Here is a 20282-nt window from a genome sequence, read left to right as displayed (position 1 = left end):
TTATTATTTATTCATTTTTTGTTTATAAAATAGGTCATTGTTATTTGTGTTGTTATAATATTGTGTAAAGGATGCACAATGTACTGTGTTGGTTGACCAAAAATTTTCAATAAAATATTTAATTAAAAAAAAAAATAAAGATGGACAGTCACAGAAACCATGTCTACAAAATAGGCGGAAAAAACAGAACTAAGCTATTATCCTGTGAAGACTGCTACATCTTTTCTTCGGGTGAAATTTTCCATTTGGGAGACACTGCCACTGGAGTTGAATTGCGCCTGATTTGAGCTTCCAGCATCAGGAAGCGATTCCCAATCCTTCGCCATGCAAATTCATGCATGCTGAGGATTGCGAGGGATTCCCGAGGGAATCCCGCTATCGGACTGCCATTTTGAGCGAGTGGCTTGATAGCGAGGTCCCGTGGCTGGCCACCCCCACCAACCACCGCATCGCAATTCGCCCACCTTCCCCCAACCCCTGCAGCGCAATTCAGCCCCCCACTCCCAGATTTTCTGGGTTCTCCCCCCCTCCGCCCCATCTGTCCATCCCCCACAGAGACCCCCTAAATAAAGGGACCCCTGCCCAGAAACCTCCTAAGTAAGGAGACGCCCTCCATACAGACCCCCAGAAAAGATTTGAGGAAAATCTAACAGGAGAGAAGGGCAATGGAGCTGTAATTATGACATGAAGAGTAGAGGTAGTGCACGAGCGAGCCTCCATTTTGCCCCAAATCGAGTCGGGGTCACCGATCCACAGCAAACTCTTTTGGATGTTAGCAGTCCAATGGTAAAACAGAACATTTGGGAGAGCCAAGCCCCCCCCCCCCGCTCGTCTGTCTCTCTGGAGACGAACAATGCGGATTCTGGGATTCCTACCCGACCAAATGAAAGTGGAAATCAATTTGTTGCCCTTAATAAAAAAGGATTTGGGCAAAACAATAGGGAGACATTGAAAGAAAAAGAAAAACCTCGGAAGTTCATTCATTTTGATTGTTTGGAACCTACCCGCCAGAGAGCTTTGCATGTTCACCCAATGCTATTTTAACCATTACAATTACAATGATGATATTAACCAGTTCACACTCCTCCTCCTCCTCTTAACTTCAGGCTAAATCCTTGTTTCTATCCAACTCAAAAGATAAATTAACCCATTAAATCTCCGTGCTCGCGTCTTACCTTACTTCCCTTCTCTCCATCGATACCACAGGCGCCTTTCACCCCTTTGTCACCCTGTAGAACAAATGAAAAAATGTACGCAAAGTGTTTACCAGCGCATTGTGTATATCGGGTCTTTCTGTACACTGGTTCTTTGTGTACACCGGCTCTATGTGTACACAAGCCATTCATATCACCCTTTGCATGAGCCAGCCCATTCCTGTAACACCAGACATTTTTTAAGATCAATGCATGCCACATGAAAAACAGTTGAGGTACCCATGAAGACAATGCTGCTCTTCCCAAGGCTGTTCCCGTTGCTAGGTGAACTTCGGGATTGAATCTCGGCTTGGCCTTGGATTGGCCAGGGAATTCCAGCCCTGTGGGGGTCTTTTTTTTAAAAAGCATGAAAGGTTTCAATACTGCAGAGTGAGCTCAGGTACATAGGAACATAGGACTTAGGAACATAGGACTTAGGGGCAGAAGTCGGCAATTCAGCCCTTTGAACCTGCTCTGCCGTTCAATCAGATCTGGCTTATCTCTTCCTGGAGTCAAATCCACCTCCCACATATTGCCCAGATCCCTTTAACCCATTTAAAAAATCAGAAATATATCTGTCTCCTCCTTGAAATCAATTAATGTCAGATTCCACCGCACGATGGGGCAGGGAGTTCCACAAATTCCCCACCCCCTGCGAGAAGTAGTTCCTCCTCATCTCAGTCCTAATTAGGCAATTCACAAGTCATTTCTCGCACGTCGTAAAGAAAGGCATAACTTGGTCAATGTGATTCAATTGCCCCCATTCATTGGCATCATGTGACAGGACTGGAAGTATTGACAATTCATCCCAGTATTCCCAGCTTGAAATGCCATTTATACATCCAACCCAACCTTCACTGCGTTCGTTGACCACGGCTGAAGTGGACAGCTGTGGTTCAGAGTTTTAACACAAGCCCCTCACGACTTAGCCCACATTGACTTACTTTGAAACCTTTCGGCCCGATTTCTCCCCCCTCGCCGCGGTGTCCTTTGAATCCATCAACGCCGTCTTTTCCTGGTATTCCCTATAAAAGAATCCACCCGGTGAAAACAAAGTTAGCAGATAGTTGGGACAACGGGCAGGGTGGCATACTGGTCTTCATTATCTGAACGCAATCCTTTACAATGTGTAATATTGTAATGTTAAATTTCAAAGACGTCTAGCCAGCGGAAATCAGACTGCTCCCCCGTGGTCATTGGAAAAAATTATTTCGTGGGATGTGGCAAGGTAAGCATTTATTACCTATCCCTAATTGCCCTTGAACTGCGCGTTTTACTGGGTCATTTGGGCATTTAAGAATCAATTACATTGTTGTGTGCGTTCGGAGTCACATGTAGGCCAGACCAGGTAAGGACGGCAGATTTCCTTCCCTAAAGGACATTAGTGACCCAGATGAGTTTTTATGATCATGGTCATCGTTCGACTTTCAATTCCAGATTTTCTTTTCATTGAATTCAAATTTCGCTGTGGTGGGATTCAAACCTGGGTCCCTACCCCGGGTCTCTGGACTGCTAGTCCAGTACGAATGCCACTACACCACCAACCCACCCCAAACAGTTTGAGTATTAATTGACTATCCAGAGAAAATGAGAAAGGAAGTTTTTTCTTTCATGGGACATGGGCAACGCAGGCAAGGCCAGCATTTGTTGCCCGTCACTAATGCCCCTCGAGCTGAGTGGCATTTCAACCACATTGCTATGGGTCTGGAGTCACATGTAGGCCAGACCAGGTAAGGTTGGCAGATTTCCTTCCCCTAAAGGACATTAGTGAACCAGATGTCCTTTACGACAATTGTTTCATGATCATTAGACTTTTAATTCCAGTTTTTTCAAATTGAAATCAAATTTCACTATCTGCCGTGGCGGGATTTGAACTCAGGTTCCCAGAGCATTACCCTGGGTCTCTGGATTACTAGGCCAGTGACAATACCACTGCGCCCCCACCTCCCTCTTTGATCCTTGGTTTCAGAGTGCACATGCATAGACAATGTGGCTACGATTTCAAGTCCACGATGAAGATTCTTTCACATTGATCGAGAAGGAGGAACTTGCATTGAAATAATGCCTTTCATGACTTCGAAATGTCCCCAAATGCTTTATAGCCAACAAAATACATTGGAAGTTTAGTCAATTTTGCCACGTACGAAACGAGGCAGCTAGTTTGGGCGCAGCAAGCCCCGCTAACATTACTGTACTAATGACCACAGTGTTTAAAAGCAAATTACTGCGGATGTTGGAAAATCTCAAGCAGGTCTAGCAGCATCTGTAGGGAGAGAAAAGAGCTAACTTTTTGAGTCGAATGACTGTTTGTCAAATGACAACAGTGTTGATGTCCCACAGTGGGATTTCCCATTGAAGCCACCCGCACGGCCAGGAAACTGCGGTGGTGCCGGCGGGAAAAGACAATCGCAACAGCCGGAGAATACCGACCAATCTTTATTGATGGTTTAGGATGCTTGTCTGCAATCATTTTAGCAGTACGACAGTGTGGACTCTTCCCACTATTTAAAGTTATAGCAAACAGCACTGTTGCCAAAGCATCCATGATGTTAGCTAATTAACACTTCACACTTCACATTACCACAGCAATCAGGCTAATTTGAGCTCCACTGGCTTTGCACTGTGATGGAATGCTGAATTTAACGCGTCAGAAATATTACAAATTTACAAGTGGCTGGGGGAGCAGGGAGGCGAGCGGGTGGTGAAGATCAAGGAGAAATGGGAAGCGGAGTTGGGAGGGGAGATCAATTGGGGAGTATGGAGTGAGGCACTGCGAAGGGTAAACGGGACCTCCTCATGTGCAAGGATGAGCCTGATACAGTTTAAGATGGTGCACAGGGTGCATATGACTCGGGCGAGAATGAGTGCGTTCTTTCAGGGGGTAGCAGATGAGTGTGAGAGGTGTGGGCGGGGGCCAGCGAATCATGCGCACATGTTTTCGGGTTACGAAAAATTGGGAATCTTCTGGGCGGGAGTGTTCGCGGTCTTAGCCAGGATAGTGGAGGAGGGAGTGGACCCGGACCCTTTGGTGGCGATATTTGGGGTTTCAGAGAAGCCGGAGCTCATGGAGAGGAGGAAGGACGATGTCTTGGCCTTCGCCTCTGTGATTGCACGGCGGCGAATTTTGCTGGAGTGGCGGTCGGCATCGCCGCCGGGAGTAGCGGCTTGGTTGGGTGACCTGTACGACTTCCTGCGATTAGTGAAGATAAAGTATGAGTTAAGGGGCTCAGCAGGGGGATTTGTGGAAAGGTGGGGGATGTTGTGACCGTGTTTGAGGGGCTGTTCATAGCGGGGGTGGGTGGGGGTGAAAAAGAGGAAAAATCTGTACAGACTGTAAAGTTGATAGTTGGGAACTATGTTTCCTGGGGTGTTTGTTCGCTGTAACCTGTTTTGATACATGTTTGTAATAAAATACATTAAAAAAAAAGAAATATTACAAATTTTAAAAGGTTCCAGCTCAGCCAATGCAGGCAAGGGTGTGGAGTTTTACAGGGCAAATTCGAGACAGGCGGTTGGAAATATTCCTTTATTGGCAAACAGCAGAAAGTGTGTCCCAGGAAAAATGGCTACAACTAGGAAGCTAAACTCAATCGTGTAACTGCGACTGGTACTCTGGAAGAATTAGATCAAAATGTGTTGAGACTTGAGAAGATGGGATTGTCCTGCTTGGGGCAGAGGAGGCTGAGGGGAGATTGATGGAGGCGAACAGGATCATGACAGGTTTCGATACGGTTGAGAAAGAAAAGGTGCTCCCTTGAACTCACGGACTACGAGGCAACAAACGTGTAAGGCTTTGGGCAAGAGATGTGGGGGGATGTGAGACAGAACATTTGTACATCGTGACAATGACCAGGAACGTGCTGCCTGCGGGGGTGGTGGAAGCGGAAATGATGAATGGACAATTTAATTGGCACTTGAGCGATATTAAACTTGGAGGGAGACAGGGATAGAGCAGAGAATGAAACTGACAACGTTTCAATAGAGAGCTCGCTAGATTTCTGAATATCTATTCATTGACGGGATATGGGCGTCGCTGGGTAGACCAGCATTTATTGTCCAGCCCTAGTTGTCCTGCAGAAGGTGGTGGTGAGCTGCCTTCTTGAACCGCTGCAGCCCTTGCAGTGTAGGTACACCCGCAGTGCAGTTAGGGAGGGAGTTCCTGGATTTTGACCCAGCGACAGTGAAGGAACGGCCGAGATATTTCCAAATCAGGGTGGTGAGGGGCTCGGAGGGGAACTTGCAGGTGGCGGTGAAGTTGCTGTCAGTGATGGGGCTAATGACTTATTTTTGTGCTGTGACGCCTCTGTGACTTTATGTTCGCCTTAGGACAGTGAAGATTGAGGGGTGACTTAATAGAGGTGTTCAAAATTCTGAAGGTTTTTACGGCGACCGTGAAAAACTGCTGCCGCTGCAGGAGGGTCAGTAACGGGAGGACACAAATTCAACGTGTTTGCCAAAAGGACCTGAGGGGAAATGTGGAGAATTTTGATTTAAGCACAGCAAGTTGTCAGGAACTGGAATGTGCTGCTTGAAAGGGCAGTGGAAGCAGATTCAACAATCATTTGCAAAAGAGAACTGGAAAAATGTGCAGGGCGGGAAAGTGGGACTGATTGGATAACCTTTTCCATCGAGTTGCTCTGAGAACCACTGGGATAAACTAGGCCACACCTTCCAGATCGTGCTAGTCAAGATAAACCAAATAAAGTAAGGAAGAGTGGGGAAATGCAGGAAGGTACCTCCCAGTCACAGAGGTTAAAGGGAGCCCAACACAAATGAGGCAGAGAAATGATCCAACTGGTCACATCGTTAAACCGTAATAGAGATTGAGGAATAGGACCTCGGTGATGCAGGGAACTGGAAGGAACAACGTAAATCTTACCGGTTTTCCCGGTTGTCCCGAATCACCTGTCTCACCCTGGTAACAAAAACAAACAGAGGTTTAGTCAAGGTTTGGACTTGGGTGGTGTGGTAACCCCCCGGGACCCACGGGGTCGACCCGGTTGATCTCCCCGTGGCGCTCGTGGAGTACGAGCTTCCCCAACGAGGGGCGGTGGCCCAACAGAGGAGCTCGTCAAGATCACCTGACAAAAGCCGGCCCAGAAGGGACCCAGCATCGCCAGAAGATCCCGACTGGGACTAATTGTGCTCTCCACCCCTGTGCATGTTAACATAAACAAATGACAAAGAGGAATCAGGAATCACCCATGGTCGCCATTAACACATCCACCCCCGAATGTTCGATGTGATCCAACTCTCGAAAGTGCAGACTGAATAACGCCTATGAATTGTAGAACCCCCGCCATCCTTCCCCTCAGTTCCACTTTGACCTTTTCAAGTGTCAAGAATTCCAGCAGGTTCCCCCGCCACGCCAGGGCACAGGGTGGAGAGGTTGCTCTCCAACCCAACAGCAGGAGAGAAAGTTACCAGATGATAGATCAAAGTAGGCAGAGGCAAGGTGTGAACTTATCCTGAGAGGGACTGTGCTGTGAATCTACCGAGAGACTGGGCAGAAAGCCGTCAGCAGGTCAAATTAAATAACTGAAGCATGACAGGTTTACACCGGGAAAACCTACAATAAACACATTCAGAAGGATTTGACACTAAAAGTGTGACAAAAAAGTGTCAGGAAGTGAATGCGGACATACCACACTGTGGATATTTCATTACCTCATGATTCCAATTGCGTTGTTGATTTCAATATCCTTCCCAACATAATTACAGGACCTGGGAAAGCCTGGCCTGGAAGGTCCAACATTATACTCCAATTACCCATGGAATTATGATGGAGTCTTTACTTGCAGAAGAGCAAAGTTAGGCCAGTGTTTGGAGTTCATTCCTCAACTGGAAGGAGTGCCTGTGACGGAATCTTGTGGAGGCAACGGAAGTCCTGGCTGCGGGGGGCTGGAGAGCTGGTGACAGCCCCACGTTGCCTCTTTTCGGGAAGGTCTGCTGCACCCTATTCCACAGAGGGGGAAGCAACCCAAATATGTTTTCTGTTTGTGCCCCACATGGTGCCGGCTCCTGGTCCACCGCTGCTGAGTAAATACCAGCAGCAGCGGGATAAGGCCCTTGACTGGGCAATAAATGCCCACATAACGCCCTCAATTAGTGGCAGCCGCACGTCCCCACCCGCCAGCATCCGTCCTGTTAAATGCCTCCCCCGCCACCAAATTCACCACAGGCGAGGGCACAAGATTGAACCCATGGAATGTAAGGGTCACCAGTATCCAATGGAATTCAAGCATCCCATCTCGTGAATGGACTCTGATCAGGTACAGCCACGGAATGTTCACCCCGTGGTACTGGGGCCAATGCTGTAAATCCATGTCAGGCTATAGAACCTTAGTTAGGCCACACTTGGAGTATAGTGTTCAATTCTGGTCGCCACACTACCAGAAGGATGTGGAGGCTTTAGAGAGGGTGCAGAAGAGATTTACCAGAATGTTGCCTGGTATGGAGGGCATAAGCTATGAGGAGCGATTGAATAAACTCGGTTTGTTCTCACTGGAACGAAGGAGGTTGAGGGGCGACCTGATAGAGGTATACAAAATTATGAGGGGCATAGACAGAGTGGATAGTCAGAGGCTTTTCCCCAGGGTAGAGGGGTCAATTACTAGGGGGCATAGGTTTAAGGTGAGAGGGGCAAAGTTTAGAGTAGATGTACGAGGCAAGTTTTTTACGCAGAGGGTAGTGGGTGCCTGGAACTCACTACCGGAGGAGGTAGTGGAAGCAGGGACGATAGGGACATTTAAGGGGCATCTTGACAAATATATGAATAGGATGGGAATAGAAGGATACGGACCCAGGAAGTGTAGAAGATTGTAGTTTAGTCGGGCAGTATGGTCGGCACGGGCTTGGAGGGCCGAAGGGCCTGTTCCTGTGCTGTACATTTCTTTGTTCTTTGTTCTTTGTTTATGTTGGGTCAGCATTGAGCGTGGAATGGAAATAAAGGTCTTCAGGTGAGATAGGGGTGAAAAGTTCTGATAAACGGTCACTATCTGAAATGTTAACTGTTTCTCTCTCAGGTGCAGCCTGGCATGGGAACGAGTCGGGTGCCGGGTCCAATGGTATCACCCGGGACTTTGGTAGACTTCAATCAAACCTCTAGTGGGAGAGCTGTTAGATCCCTCAACAAGGAAATACATTTGTGTTAATGCTGTGGTTTTCCACCAATGACTGAAATCTTCACTGACTCAACGTATTTGTGTCTTGTAGCTCTGAAATAGACCTTGAAACTCTGCCCAGCATTTGCCACTGATCTAACTGAATTTTGTGGCAGCGGTGAGGATGCTGTGTGTGGGGGGAGCGGGGAAAGAGTTGGCCAGGGGGTTCCCTTCATCTGCTCAGCATCAGTGAAGAAAGGAAGAATGATGAATCAGCATTTCTCTAACAACTTTAATGACTTCAAGATGTGCCACAATGCCTCATCGCTTTTTGAAGTCACGACGTGGAAAATGTGCCAGCCAGCCAACGTGCGCACAGCAAGCTCCCATAGACAGAACTGTTGGATCTTTTACATCCAACTGAGAAGGTGGACATGGCCTCAGATTAACATTTCACCTGGACACAGGCATCACAGACAATGCAGCACTCTCCCGGGACTGCGCTGGGACGGTACATCCACGTACGTGTTCAACACTCTGGAGTGGGACTTAAACCCAGACGCTACTGAACTCCAGAGAGCAGAATGTTCTCACGTGGTAGACACCCATGTCATCATGGGGACATCTCGTCGGGAAGGGGGCAAAGTGAAGTAGGGCGTTCTGGGGTCTGTAAACAAATGTGGTTGTTCCCTTTTGTAGATAAACCCCTTAAATATGAGATGGTTTATAGTTATGCAGGGATAGGGGGGGCCCAAGTGTTCGCACCATCATGAACGGCGTCGCGTTTCACGACGGCGCGAACCAGACCCGGGTACGACCGATTCTGGCCCAGGGGACCAGAATGGCATTGGAGCAGTTCACGCCACTCCAACCTCCTTTCACGGTGCCAAATGGGCACTGCGCCAACCTGCACATGTGCGGGGGACGTCTTTAGCACTCCGGCCCCGACCAACATGGAGTCGGTGTTCAGGGGCCGGCCGCGCCATAAAGTAGGCTCGGGAGGGGGGAGAGGCTGGCCCGCCGATCAGCGGGCCCCAATCGTGGGCCAGACCCCATCGGAGTCCTCCCCCACCCCCCCCCCCCCCCAGTGAAGGAGCCCCTCCCCACCCCAAAAGCCGCCCCCCGACCGTTCGCGCAGAGTTCCCGCCGGCAGCGACCAGAGGTGAATGCCTCCGGCGGGACTCTCTAGTATCCGCGCGGCCGCTCGGCCCATCCGGGCTGGAGAATCGGCGGCCCCGCCAATTCCAGCTGTGGCGTCGGGGCGTTGTGGCGCGGTTGTGGCGATTCTCCGGCCCGGCTCGGGGCTCGGAGAATCGCCCGCCTGGTCAGTTGGGTCACTTCCAATGACAAACTTGCAGTATCTGTATGCTGGGTCATAATGAAGGCCTGAGGCCTGGGGAGCCTGATGGTCAGAGGGTCCCTACCCTAAGCTCAACACCCTGCCCCTCCCCATATAATTACAGTGGCAAAATGCCAAATGGCCATGGATTTTTAAAGTCAATTTCCTGTATAAGCTTCAATGTTGCCCATGGTTGGTACGGACTGATCTATTTTGTTCGAACTTTGGCACAGATTTGCAGGTGAATCAGATCAGGACAACTAAAGCCGTCAGATTCTGGCCAATGGTTCAGGAATTGCTGCTGAGGCTCATCTTGGAGGTTTGTTCTCGGGATATGAGTGTCGCTGGCAAGGCCAGAGTTTATTGCCCATTCCTAATTACCCTTGGTCTGAGCAGCTTGCTAGGCCATTTTCACAGGGGCAGTTAAGAGTCAGCCCACGTTGCTGTGGGTCTGGAGTCACATATAGGCCAGACTGGGGAAGAACTGCAGATTTCCTCAACTGAGCCCGTTCGAGTTTTTACCGCAACCCGGTTATTTCATGATGATTATTCATGAGACTAACATATTATCCCAGGTTAAAGTTTAATTTGTATTGTGGCCGTGATGGGATTTGAACTCGTACTCATGAAGCATCAGTTTACACCTCTGGATTGCTAACACAATAACATTATCATCATGCTACCATCCCCCTCATAACTCCAATCATAGTCCACTTTCATGATAGATTATTTGGAAAACTAACAGTGCTACACATTCAACTCCATTTCTCCCACCATACCTGGCCCAATGTAATTTCCTTTGTGGTTTGCAGAGGGTACAGAGGAGTTTCACCAGGATGTTGCGTGGGCTGGAGCATTTCTACTCTCAAAAGAGACTGGATAGGCTGTGGTTGTTTCTCTGGAGCAGAGAAGGCTGAGGGAGGGACCTGATTGAGGTGGATACAATTATGAGGGACATAGATAGGGTGGAGAGGAAGGTATGCTTCCCCTTAGTACAGGGGTCAATAACCAGTGGACATAGATTGAAGTTAAGGGGCAGGAAATTTAGAGGGGATGTGAGGGAAAACCTTTTCAACCAGAGGGTAGTGGGAATCTGGAACTCGCTGCCTGAAAGGGTGGCAGAGGCGGGAGCCCTCACAACATTTAAGAAGCATTTAGATCAGCACTTGAAACTCCATAGCCTACAAGGCTATGGGACAAGTGCAGGGAAATGCTCTCCACCCTGATCCCACCTTCACCGAATACTTCTGTGTCGCAATGTGTAAGAATAAAGCAAAACATGAAGTTATACAAAATCTTGGAAGATTGAAAGCTCTTGACTTGAGTGGTAAAAAATGGGCTTAGTCCGAATAGCTTTGCTGAACAAATGGAATAGAACAGAAGATAGTACCTTTTGTCCACCAGGACCTCTGGCTCCTGGGAAGCCCATCGAGCCTTTGTCTCCTTGTTCGCCTTTGGGTCCCTGGGCAGAAAAAATAATCAGACTCAACACTTAGTTCAGGGCCGGAGTGAGACAAGAATCCACCAAGGCCCTTGCCCACCCCCAGGAACATATTGACTGCTCAAGTCTCAGTTTTTGAAACAAAGATCAGGCAGTTGATCTGGAAAGAGAACAAAGGCTGACCATTTGGGTTTGATGTATTGGCTCAATCCCGACAGATGAATCAATGGTTTGCGTGCCGATTCCTAAACGAGAAGCAGCAATGTCAGAGGGATCAAGAGTAGTCCAAAGGTGTGAGGTTACGCGGGTCTTGTGGCAGACAGTATCCAGTGCATATTGGCCTGAAGAGCCATCCACTCACCCATCCACCCGAAACTTCTGCTCCCCTCTTTGATCAAACCATCAACCTTAACATCAGAAATGCAAGGCCAGCCAAGTGCAGGAGAGCAGAATGTGCCACTCACTGTTATAGAACTTACACCTCATTCTAATCCCACGAGTATTAGTACCTGAAAGGTTGGATGACCTGTGCAAATCAACAGGTGATGCCAGTTTCAGACTATGTGTGTGTGTGTGTGTCTGACTTACCGGAGTGTATCTCGTTTGGTTTCTTCTACTCATTCCAAAGGTGCGGGCATTACTGGCCTTTACCGCCCATCCCTGGCTGTCCCGTGAAATTGCTATGATGGTGGGTCTTCTGTAAATGTTTTGATACAATTGAGTGGCTTGCCTGGTCATGTTATAGGGAAGTTAAAAGTTAACCACATTGGTGTGGGACTGGAGTCACATATAGGCTCAGATTGGTTAAAGAAGACAGGCTTCCTTCCCTAAAGCACATGAGTGAACCAGGTGGGGTTTTATGACAGCTTGGCAGTTTCATGGCCACTCTTATTGATGGTAGTAATAATGATCTGGATACTGGCGTGTCTTTTGCTCAATTCTCTTCACACTTTGCGGCTTGCCTCTTCTGTTGTTCTCATTTTCAATTTTGAGTTATCTAATATCGTCGTCCTCTTTCTCCCTCTTGCTCTACATCTCTCTACTTTCCTTCAATCATCTCTTTCAGCAATTTCTCATGCCAGTCAAACCTTTTCGTGATGATATTCACGCTCGCTCTTTCCTCCTCCACCATCCTGAGAACTTCTTCGTTGCTCGTGTTCTCTCAGACTGACCCGCTCCATCCTTCTCCATAACCACAACTGAGAACTTTCTAACCTCTGCCCTTCTCAAGGTCCACGTTTCAGGCTCATCCAACAAGGAACTCCAAATCACAGTCTTGATCATTATTTTCTCAAGGGGCTGGATTCTCCATTCCCCCAGCTGTTCTTCAGCTGCGCGCCGTTCGCTGGCGGCGGGATTCTCTACTCCTGACGCATGCCCATGGGATTTGCCAATGACCTCATCCTGTACCGCCGGGAAACCCCCGGGAACAGGGAATCCTCAACAGCAGGACAATTCCAGCCAAGATCTCTCCACGTTCTTAAGTCGAACAATTCTCGTTGTTTGGAAAATGCATTCTTTACACTTGCTAGTCTGGTGTCTTTACTGCAGTAACCATCTTCTGACAAGAGGCTTCGCTGGAACTTACCTGTCCCACCTGTTGACCATCCATCTTGACCTCTCCTTTCCCACCATTACCTCTTCCAATCTTCACAACCTTTGTCCTTTTTACATTAATTTTATTTCCATAAACTTTCACCCCTGCATTCATTCTATCCATTAGTATTTGTAGATCTTCTGCTATTCCAGCCACCAGGACCTGGTCACCTGAAAATCTCACCACTCTCCTTTATCATGATTTCCACATAGACGTTAAAGAGCAATGGCAATGGTGGAAAGTCTTGTGATGGGTATCATTGGCAATCACATCCCTAATTGTCACTGAACCGAGTGGCTTGCAAGACCATTTCAGAGGGGCAATTAAGAGTCAACTACATTACTTAGGGTCTAGTGTCCAGGTAAAGATGGCAGATATACCTCCCTAAAGTGGCAATTGATGTTAGTTTCATGGTTACCATCACTGAGAGGAGTTTACAATGCCATATTTATGAACTGAATTCAAATTTCACCAGCGGCATTTGTGTCCCCTAATACATTAGCCTGGACACCTGAATGAATAGACCTGTGACATTACCACAACACCATCAGTTCCCCTGTAGCAGTCTGTCCCATGTTGAGAGCTGCAACCATTATATTTACATCTCCAATCAACTCTGGCCAACTCCTCATTTACTAGACAACAGGTGAGGGAATTTCCATTGCTCCCGACACAGGGGATACAGGACAGGGTGCTTTCAGGGGTGTGGGTCGGAGAGGGCAAGGTGTCAGAGATTTACCGAGAGATGAGGGAAGAGGGGGAGGAGTCGGTGGGCGAACTAAAAGGAAAGTGGGAAGAAGAACTAGGGGAGGAGATAGAGGAGGGTATGTGGGCTGATGCCCTAAGCAGGGTAAATTCCTCTTCCTCATGCGCCAGGCTTAGCCTGATTCAATTTAAGGTGCTACATAGAGCACACATAACGGGAGCAAGATTGAGCAGGTTCTTTGGAGTGGAGGACAAATGTGGGAGGTGTGGCGGGAGCCCGGCAAACCACGCACATATGTTTTGGGCATGCCCGGCACTGGAAGGGTATTGGAAGGGAGTGACGGGAGTGATTTCGCGGGTGGTGAGGGCCCGGGTCAAACCAGGCTGGGGGTTAGCTCTATTTGGAGTTGCGGAAGAGTCGGGAGTGCAGGAGGCGAAAGAGGCCGACGTTGTGGCCTTTGCGTCCCTAGTAGCCCGGCGCAGGATCCTACTCATGTGGAAGGAGGCGAAACCCCCCGGACTGGAGGCCTGGGTAAATGATATGGCGGGGTTCATTAAACTGGAGCAGATAAAGTTTGCCCTGAGAGGATCGGCTCAAGGGTTCACCAGGCGGTGGCAGCCATTTCTCGACTACCTAGGGGAACGTTAGAGGGAAGACAGATGACCAGCAGCAGCAACCCAGGGGGAGGGGGGGGGGGGGAGGGGGGGTTTAGTTTAGGTCAAAGATAAAGGGGTTTTGTTACTTGTGTATTGTTTAAAATTTCTGTATTGTTATTGTTGCGTTTGCTTTGTAAGAGGGGAAAAATTGTTGTTTGGGAAAAAATTTTCAATAAAACATTTATTAAAAAAAAAAAAAACTCTGGCCAACTCCAGCCCTTTCAACAGTGCCAATGGACAGTGAGAGCCTTTTTCCTCGGATGGTGATGTCTAGCACGAGGGGACATAGCTTTAAATTGAGGGGAGATAGATACAGGACAGATGTCAGAGGTAGGTTCTTTACTCAGAGAGTAGTAAGGGCGTGGAATGCCCTGCCTGCAACAGTAGTGGACTCGCCAACACTAAGGGCATTCAAATGGTCATTGGATAGACATATGGACGATAAAGGAATAGTGTAGATGGGCTTTAGAGTGGTTTCACAGGTCGGCGCAACATTAAGGGCCGAAGGGCCTGTACTGCGCTGGAATGTTCTATGTTCTATGTTCTAATATCTGTACTTTATTTTCAGGTTTTTAAAAGCAGAATTCAAATTGTCACCAATTGCCCTGGCGGGATATGAACTCTCGTTCACTGGATTACGAGTCCAGCCAAGCGGTGCGACCTGAGCACGTACCTTCTCGCCCCGTGGTCCTTCTTCCCCTTTCACTCCTTTTGGTCCTTCACCTCCTTTCTGCCCACGCTCCCCCTATAAGAAACAAACATCCGCGTTTATCAGTATCCCAAACTGAGCTTTCCCCTGTTCCATCCCAAAAAATATTTGTATTTCTGCCAAGGTTTTCCAAAGTTTTTCCTTACAAACTCTCCTTTGATTCCTTTGAGCCCCGGGGTTCCAAGGAGAGGCACTGTTTCACCCTGTATGAGGAAAGATAAGTATGTTTGTCAGAATTCCCTAACATTGAGTCTCTTAACACAGGCTGCAGCAGATATGATATGAAGAGCAAGGTTTCAATGAACAGAATTATTATACGTTGGATATTTTGCCCTTTTAACATAGAGAAGTACATCGATGCTTTCCACAGGAGAGATTATCAAATGAAATCTGTTTTTCAAAGTTTGTCTAAATTCAAGATAAGGGATGCTCTGTGCTGGGGGTCGGACTATGTTTAGTTTGTGAGATTGATGCCAGCCTTTGACAAGGTCCCTCATGGTAGACTGGTACAAAAGGTGAAGTCACATGGGATCAGGGGTGAGCTGGCAAGATGGATACAGAACTGGCGAGGTCATAGAAGGCAGAGAGTAGCAATGGAAGGGTGCTTTTCTAACTGGAGGGCTGTGACTAGTGGTGTTCCGCAGGGATCAGTGCTGGGACCTTTGCTGTTCGTAGTATATATAAATGATTTGGAGGAAAATGTAACTGGTCTGATTAGTAAGTTTGCAGACGACACAAACGTTGGTGGACTTGCGGATAGCGATGAGGACTGTCAGAGGATACAGCAGGATTTAGATTGTTTGGAGACTTGGGCGGAGAGATGGCAGATGGAGTTTAATCCGGACAAATGTGAGGTAATGCATTTTGGAAGGTCTAATGCAGGTAGGGAATATACAGTGAATGGTAGATCCCTCAAGAGTATTGAAAGTCAGAGAGATCTAGGTGTACAGGTCCACAGGTCACTGAAAGGGGCAACACAGGTGGAGAAGGTAGTCAAGAAGGCATACGGCATGCTTGCCTTCATTGGCCGGGGCATTGAGTATAAGAATTGGCAAGTCATGTTGCAGCTGTATAGAACCTTAGTTAGGCCACACTTGGAGTATAGTGTTCAATTCTGGTCTCCACACTACCAGAAGGATGTGGAGGCTTTAGAGAGGGTGCAGAAGAGATTTACCAGGATGTTGCCTGGTATGGAGGGCATTAGCTATGAGGAGCGGTTGAATAAACTCGGTTTGTTCTCACTGGAACGACGGAGGTTGAGGGGCGACCTGATAGAGGTCTACAAAATTATGAGGGGCATAGACAGAGGCTTTTCCCCAGGGTAGAGGGATCAATTACTAGGGGGCATAGGTTTGAGGTGCGAGGGGTAAGGTTTAGAGGAGATGTAGGAGATGTACGAGGCAAGTTTTTTACACAGAATGTAGTGGGTGCCTGGAACTCACTGCCGGAGGAGGTGGTGGAAGCAGGGACGATAGTGACATTTAAGGGGCATCTTGACAAATACATGAATAGGATGGATACGGACCCAGGAAGTGTAGAAGATTTTAGTTTAGACAGGCAGCATGGTCGGCACGGGCTTGGAGGGCCGAAGGGCCTGTTCCTGTGCTGTACTTTTCTTTGTTTTTTGTTCTTTGTTCTAGTACGCGTATGTGGACAAAAACATCGGTAGAAGTGGAGGTGGTAGAGGTAATGGATGGGGTGAAAATTGACAGGCGCGATGTATGGGAAGTGGGGGGACTATGTCTGGAGTTGATAAGTCATCTGGTCCAGATGGCTTGCATCTCAGTTTCCTCGGAGAAATGGGGGTGGAGGAAGTGGAAGAGCTTGCCACCACCTTCCAATCTCCCCTAGACATAGGGGAGGTGCCAGAGGATTGGAGAACGGCAAATGTGGCACATCTGTTCAAGAAAGGATGGAAGAATGGTGCAGTGGTTAACACTGCTGCCTCGCGGCGCCGAGGTCTCAGGTTCGATCCCGGCTCTGGGTCACCATCCATGTGGAGTTTGCACATTCTCCCCCTATCTGCGTGGGTTTCACCCCCACAACCCAAAGATGTGCATGCTAGGTAGATTGGCCACGCTAAATTGCCACTTAATTGGAAAAAATGAAATGGGTAATCTAAATTTTTTTTTTTTTAATTGGGACTGGGGGATGGTAGACGGTGGTCTTCCCCAAGGGTTAGTGGGTGCCAAACATGAAGGTGTGGCAAAGGATAAGGATAATACCATTCAACTACAACAGGCCATACATCAATGGGCAGAAGGTGCAGATCGGTTACAGATGCAACTTAATACATAGAAATGTAAAGTGGTGCATTTTGGCAGAAGAGAACGGGGGAAGCAATATATGTGGAATGGCACAGTTCTAAAGATTGTGCGGGGACAGAGTGACCTGCGGGTTCATGGGCATAGATCTTTGAAGGTGGCAAGGCATATTGAGAGAGTAGTATGAAGCCAGGGCTTCAGCAATTTCATACAAAAGTGGTCAGGGTATGCTGAACTATTGCCAAGCTCTTGTTCAAGCTGCAACTGGGGCATTGTCCAGGTTCTGGCCACCACTCTTTCGGAAAGGATGTGAAGTTCCTTGAGGGGGTGCAGAGGAGATTTACTCGAGTGATTCGAGGGATTTTAGCTACAAAGTTAGGTTGGAGAAGCCGAGGTTGTTCCCCATGGAGGAAAGGAGGCTGGGTGGAGGTTTGATCAAGATTATAACAGATTTAGGTCAAGTAAACAAAGAAAGGCTGTTTCCACTAGCTGATGATACAAAGGCTGGGGATGCAGATTTAACGTTTTGGGTAAGAGGGGAGGTGAGGAAGAACTTTCTTTACACAACAAATGGTAATGATCTGGAACTTACTGCCTGCCAGAGTGATGGAAGGTTGTTCACTGCTTACCAGAGTGATGGAAGGTTGTCAAAGGGAAATTGAATGGGCTCTTGAGGGCAATAAACTTGCAAAGCTACAGGGATAGAGTGGGAGTGGAATGTGGGCGATTGGGTTGCTCTTCAGAGAGCTGGCATGGACTCATGGGCCGAATAGCCTCCTTCTGTGCCACAGTAGTGTCTCTATGACCCGAGTCAGATTATGGTAGTTATTTGCAAGGTAAAGCTCTCTCCAATTTGCCCCAACAATGACTTGAATTCTTACGCATTGGATAATATGGGGCGGGATTCTCCGACACCCCGCCGGGTCGGAGAATCGCCAGGGGCAGGCGTGAATCCCGCCCCCGCCGTGTCCCGAAGTCTCCGCCACCAGAGCTCAGGGGGGGGGGGGGGGGGCGGAAATCGCGCCGTGCCGGTCGGCGGGGGTGGGAATCGCACAGCACCGGTCCCACCCCAGCCGATTCTCCGGCCCGTGATGGACCGAAGTCCCGCTGCTGGAATGCCTGTCCCGCCAGCGTGGATTAAACCACCTTTTGAACGGCGAGACAAGGCGGCGCGGGCTGCCTCCGGGGTCCTGGGAGGGGGGCTCGGGTGATCTGGCCCCAGGGGGTACCCCCACGGTGGCCTGGCCCGCGATCGGGGCCCACCGATCCGCGGACGGGCCTGTGCCGTGGGGGCACTCTTTTTCTTCCGCCTTCGCCATGGTCTTCACTATGGCAGAGGCGGAAGAGACCCCCCTCCCCTGCGCATGCGCGGGGATGACGTCAGCAGCCGCTGATGCTCCCGCGCATGCACCGACCCGCGTCGCCCGGCGCAGATCTTTCGGCGTCGGCTGGCGTGGCGCCAAAGGCCTTTCCCGCCAGCCGGTGGAGCGGAAACCGCTCTGCCACGGGCCTAGCCCCTCAAGGTGAGGGCTTGGCCCCTAAAGGTGCGGAGACTTCCGCCACTCCATTACGCCGGAACCCCCCGCCCCGCCGGGTAAGGGAGAATCCTGCCCATTGTCCTTATAACATAGAGAAATATACCATCATCTTTCCATTTAAGATTATTTTGTAAAGGAACGTGACACTTGGAAGTGTGATTTTCCAGTGTGGCAGACAAATGTGAGATGCAGGAACTCTTGATTCACAAGTAGATGTTGGTTGATAACATTTCATGCTCGTGTTCAATGAAGCTCCCACCTACCTTCTCTCCTTTCTGTCCAACAGATCCAGTATCGCCCTAAAACACAAACACTAATTTAGTTTTAGGGCCTGCATTGTCTTCTTATGCCTGGCTTTAAAAAAAATCTCCCCCACCACCACCACCGATGCATAGTGGCTGCAGTGTGCATCTACATCGCAGTAACCCACCTAGGCTTCTTTAGCAACACTTCCCAAATGTGTGACCTCCACAGACAAGGACAACAGGCGCATGGGGACACCATCACCTGCTGGCTCTCCTCCAGCTCCCCGACTTGGGGACATATATTGGTCACCCCACCATCACTGCTGGGTCAAAACCTGAAACCCCACATTAACAGCACCATGGGCGCACCTTCGCAAGGGGAAATTGGGCTGGGTAACCAATGGCAGACTTGCTGGTGACACTCATATCCTCAGAATGACTTTTTAAAACCCTGACTTGTACACTGGACGGGAATTGATTAACTTTGATATTGAGGGACCCGAACAGTCAAGAAATGTACCAAATCACCAATAATTCCTACCATGGCTTCCAGCCATTCTGATAGTCTTTCTTTTAGTGAGCTATCTACATGCTGCTGTTGTTCTCTAAATTCAAGATCAATTTTCCTACTTATTTCTATGAGGCTCATTCCATCCTAAACCAGGTAAGTAAGGGGATGAGATAAGCTGCCTGATTTACACTCTGCTGGATTTTACCTGCTGAGTGGTTTAAGTTAGAATTAAGCATCCTGATACGGAGGCATCGTTTACCCCACACTGCGAGAAAATAATCGAGGGAAAGCATAACTCAGAACACAAACTAATGCTCTGCTCTGTCGTTGGTCCAGCCGGTTATTAATTGCCAGGCGGAACATGCAAATCAAATGAGATACAACGAAAACGGACATTATCGCTCGCTTCCCAATCAGCTGAATGAAGCCAGGGAAACAAAACAGGGCGAGAAACAAAAAGGACAGAAGGTCAGGCATAGGGTGAGTGACAGAATGGGTGAGAGTCAAAGTAACCTGTAGAGGGATGGAATCCAAGGGGGAAGTGATAAATGGAGAAATGGGGTGGAAGAAACACAAGGCGAGACAGTGAAACGGAAAGAGGAGAGAAATTGGAGAAAGGGATGAAGGTGAGGGAGGCAGAGACTGGAGGAGAGGACAAACCCAATGAGGCAGAGTGCAGAAAGAGAGGAAGTTAAAGAGAGAGTCACAGACAGAGAGCAGGGGAGGGGCAAGAGACTGGCAGACAGGCAGAAGGGTAGAGACAGATAGAAAGAATGCTGGAGTCAAGCCTAAATCTTTAGTGGTGGAGATCCATGGTTCATTTCTGTTCCATCTCTGTCACTCAGTGTAAATGAGGTCACAAAGTTAACTAATATTTGAAGGAGGAAGATATGGAGACTTCCTAAATCTGGTTCGTCATCAGGGCTGGCTCGTTTGGAGCGAAGGGTCTTCGCTGAAACAATCTTTACTCTTCTGGAGGT

General features: G+C 48.5%; 1 protein-coding gene across 3 annotated transcripts in view; it reads right to left on the bottom strand.

Moving 5' to 3' along the window:
* The window catches only part of col7a1 (collagen, type VII, alpha 1), a 404499-nt gene that overhangs the window by 22237 nt on the left and 361980 nt on the right, over window positions 1-20282 (bottom strand). For all 3 annotated transcript variants that reach the window (XM_072473023.1, XM_072473021.1, XM_072473022.1), the window contains exons 105-111: window positions 18810-18845; window positions 14891-14947; window positions 14709-14780; window positions 11026-11097; window positions 6073-6108; window positions 2138-2218; window positions 1176-1229 (exon numbers count right to left, since the gene is read on the bottom strand). In XM_072473023.1, coding sequence (XP_072329124.1) covers window positions 1176-1229; window positions 2138-2218; window positions 6073-6108; window positions 11026-11097; window positions 14709-14780; window positions 14891-14947; window positions 18810-18845 — 408 coding nt within the window. The remainder of the gene's footprint in view (window positions 1-1175; window positions 1230-2137; window positions 2219-6072; window positions 6109-11025; window positions 11098-14708; window positions 14781-14890; window positions 14948-18809; window positions 18846-20282) is intronic.

The sequence above is a fragment of the Scyliorhinus torazame genome, chromosome 13 (genome assembly GCF_047496885.1).
Source record: "Scyliorhinus torazame isolate Kashiwa2021f chromosome 13, sScyTor2.1, whole genome shotgun sequence".
Lineage (NCBI taxonomy): Eukaryota > Metazoa > Chordata > Chondrichthyes > Carcharhiniformes > Scyliorhinidae > Scyliorhinus > Scyliorhinus torazame.
This window is presented reverse-complemented; position numbering and strand designations above follow the sequence as displayed.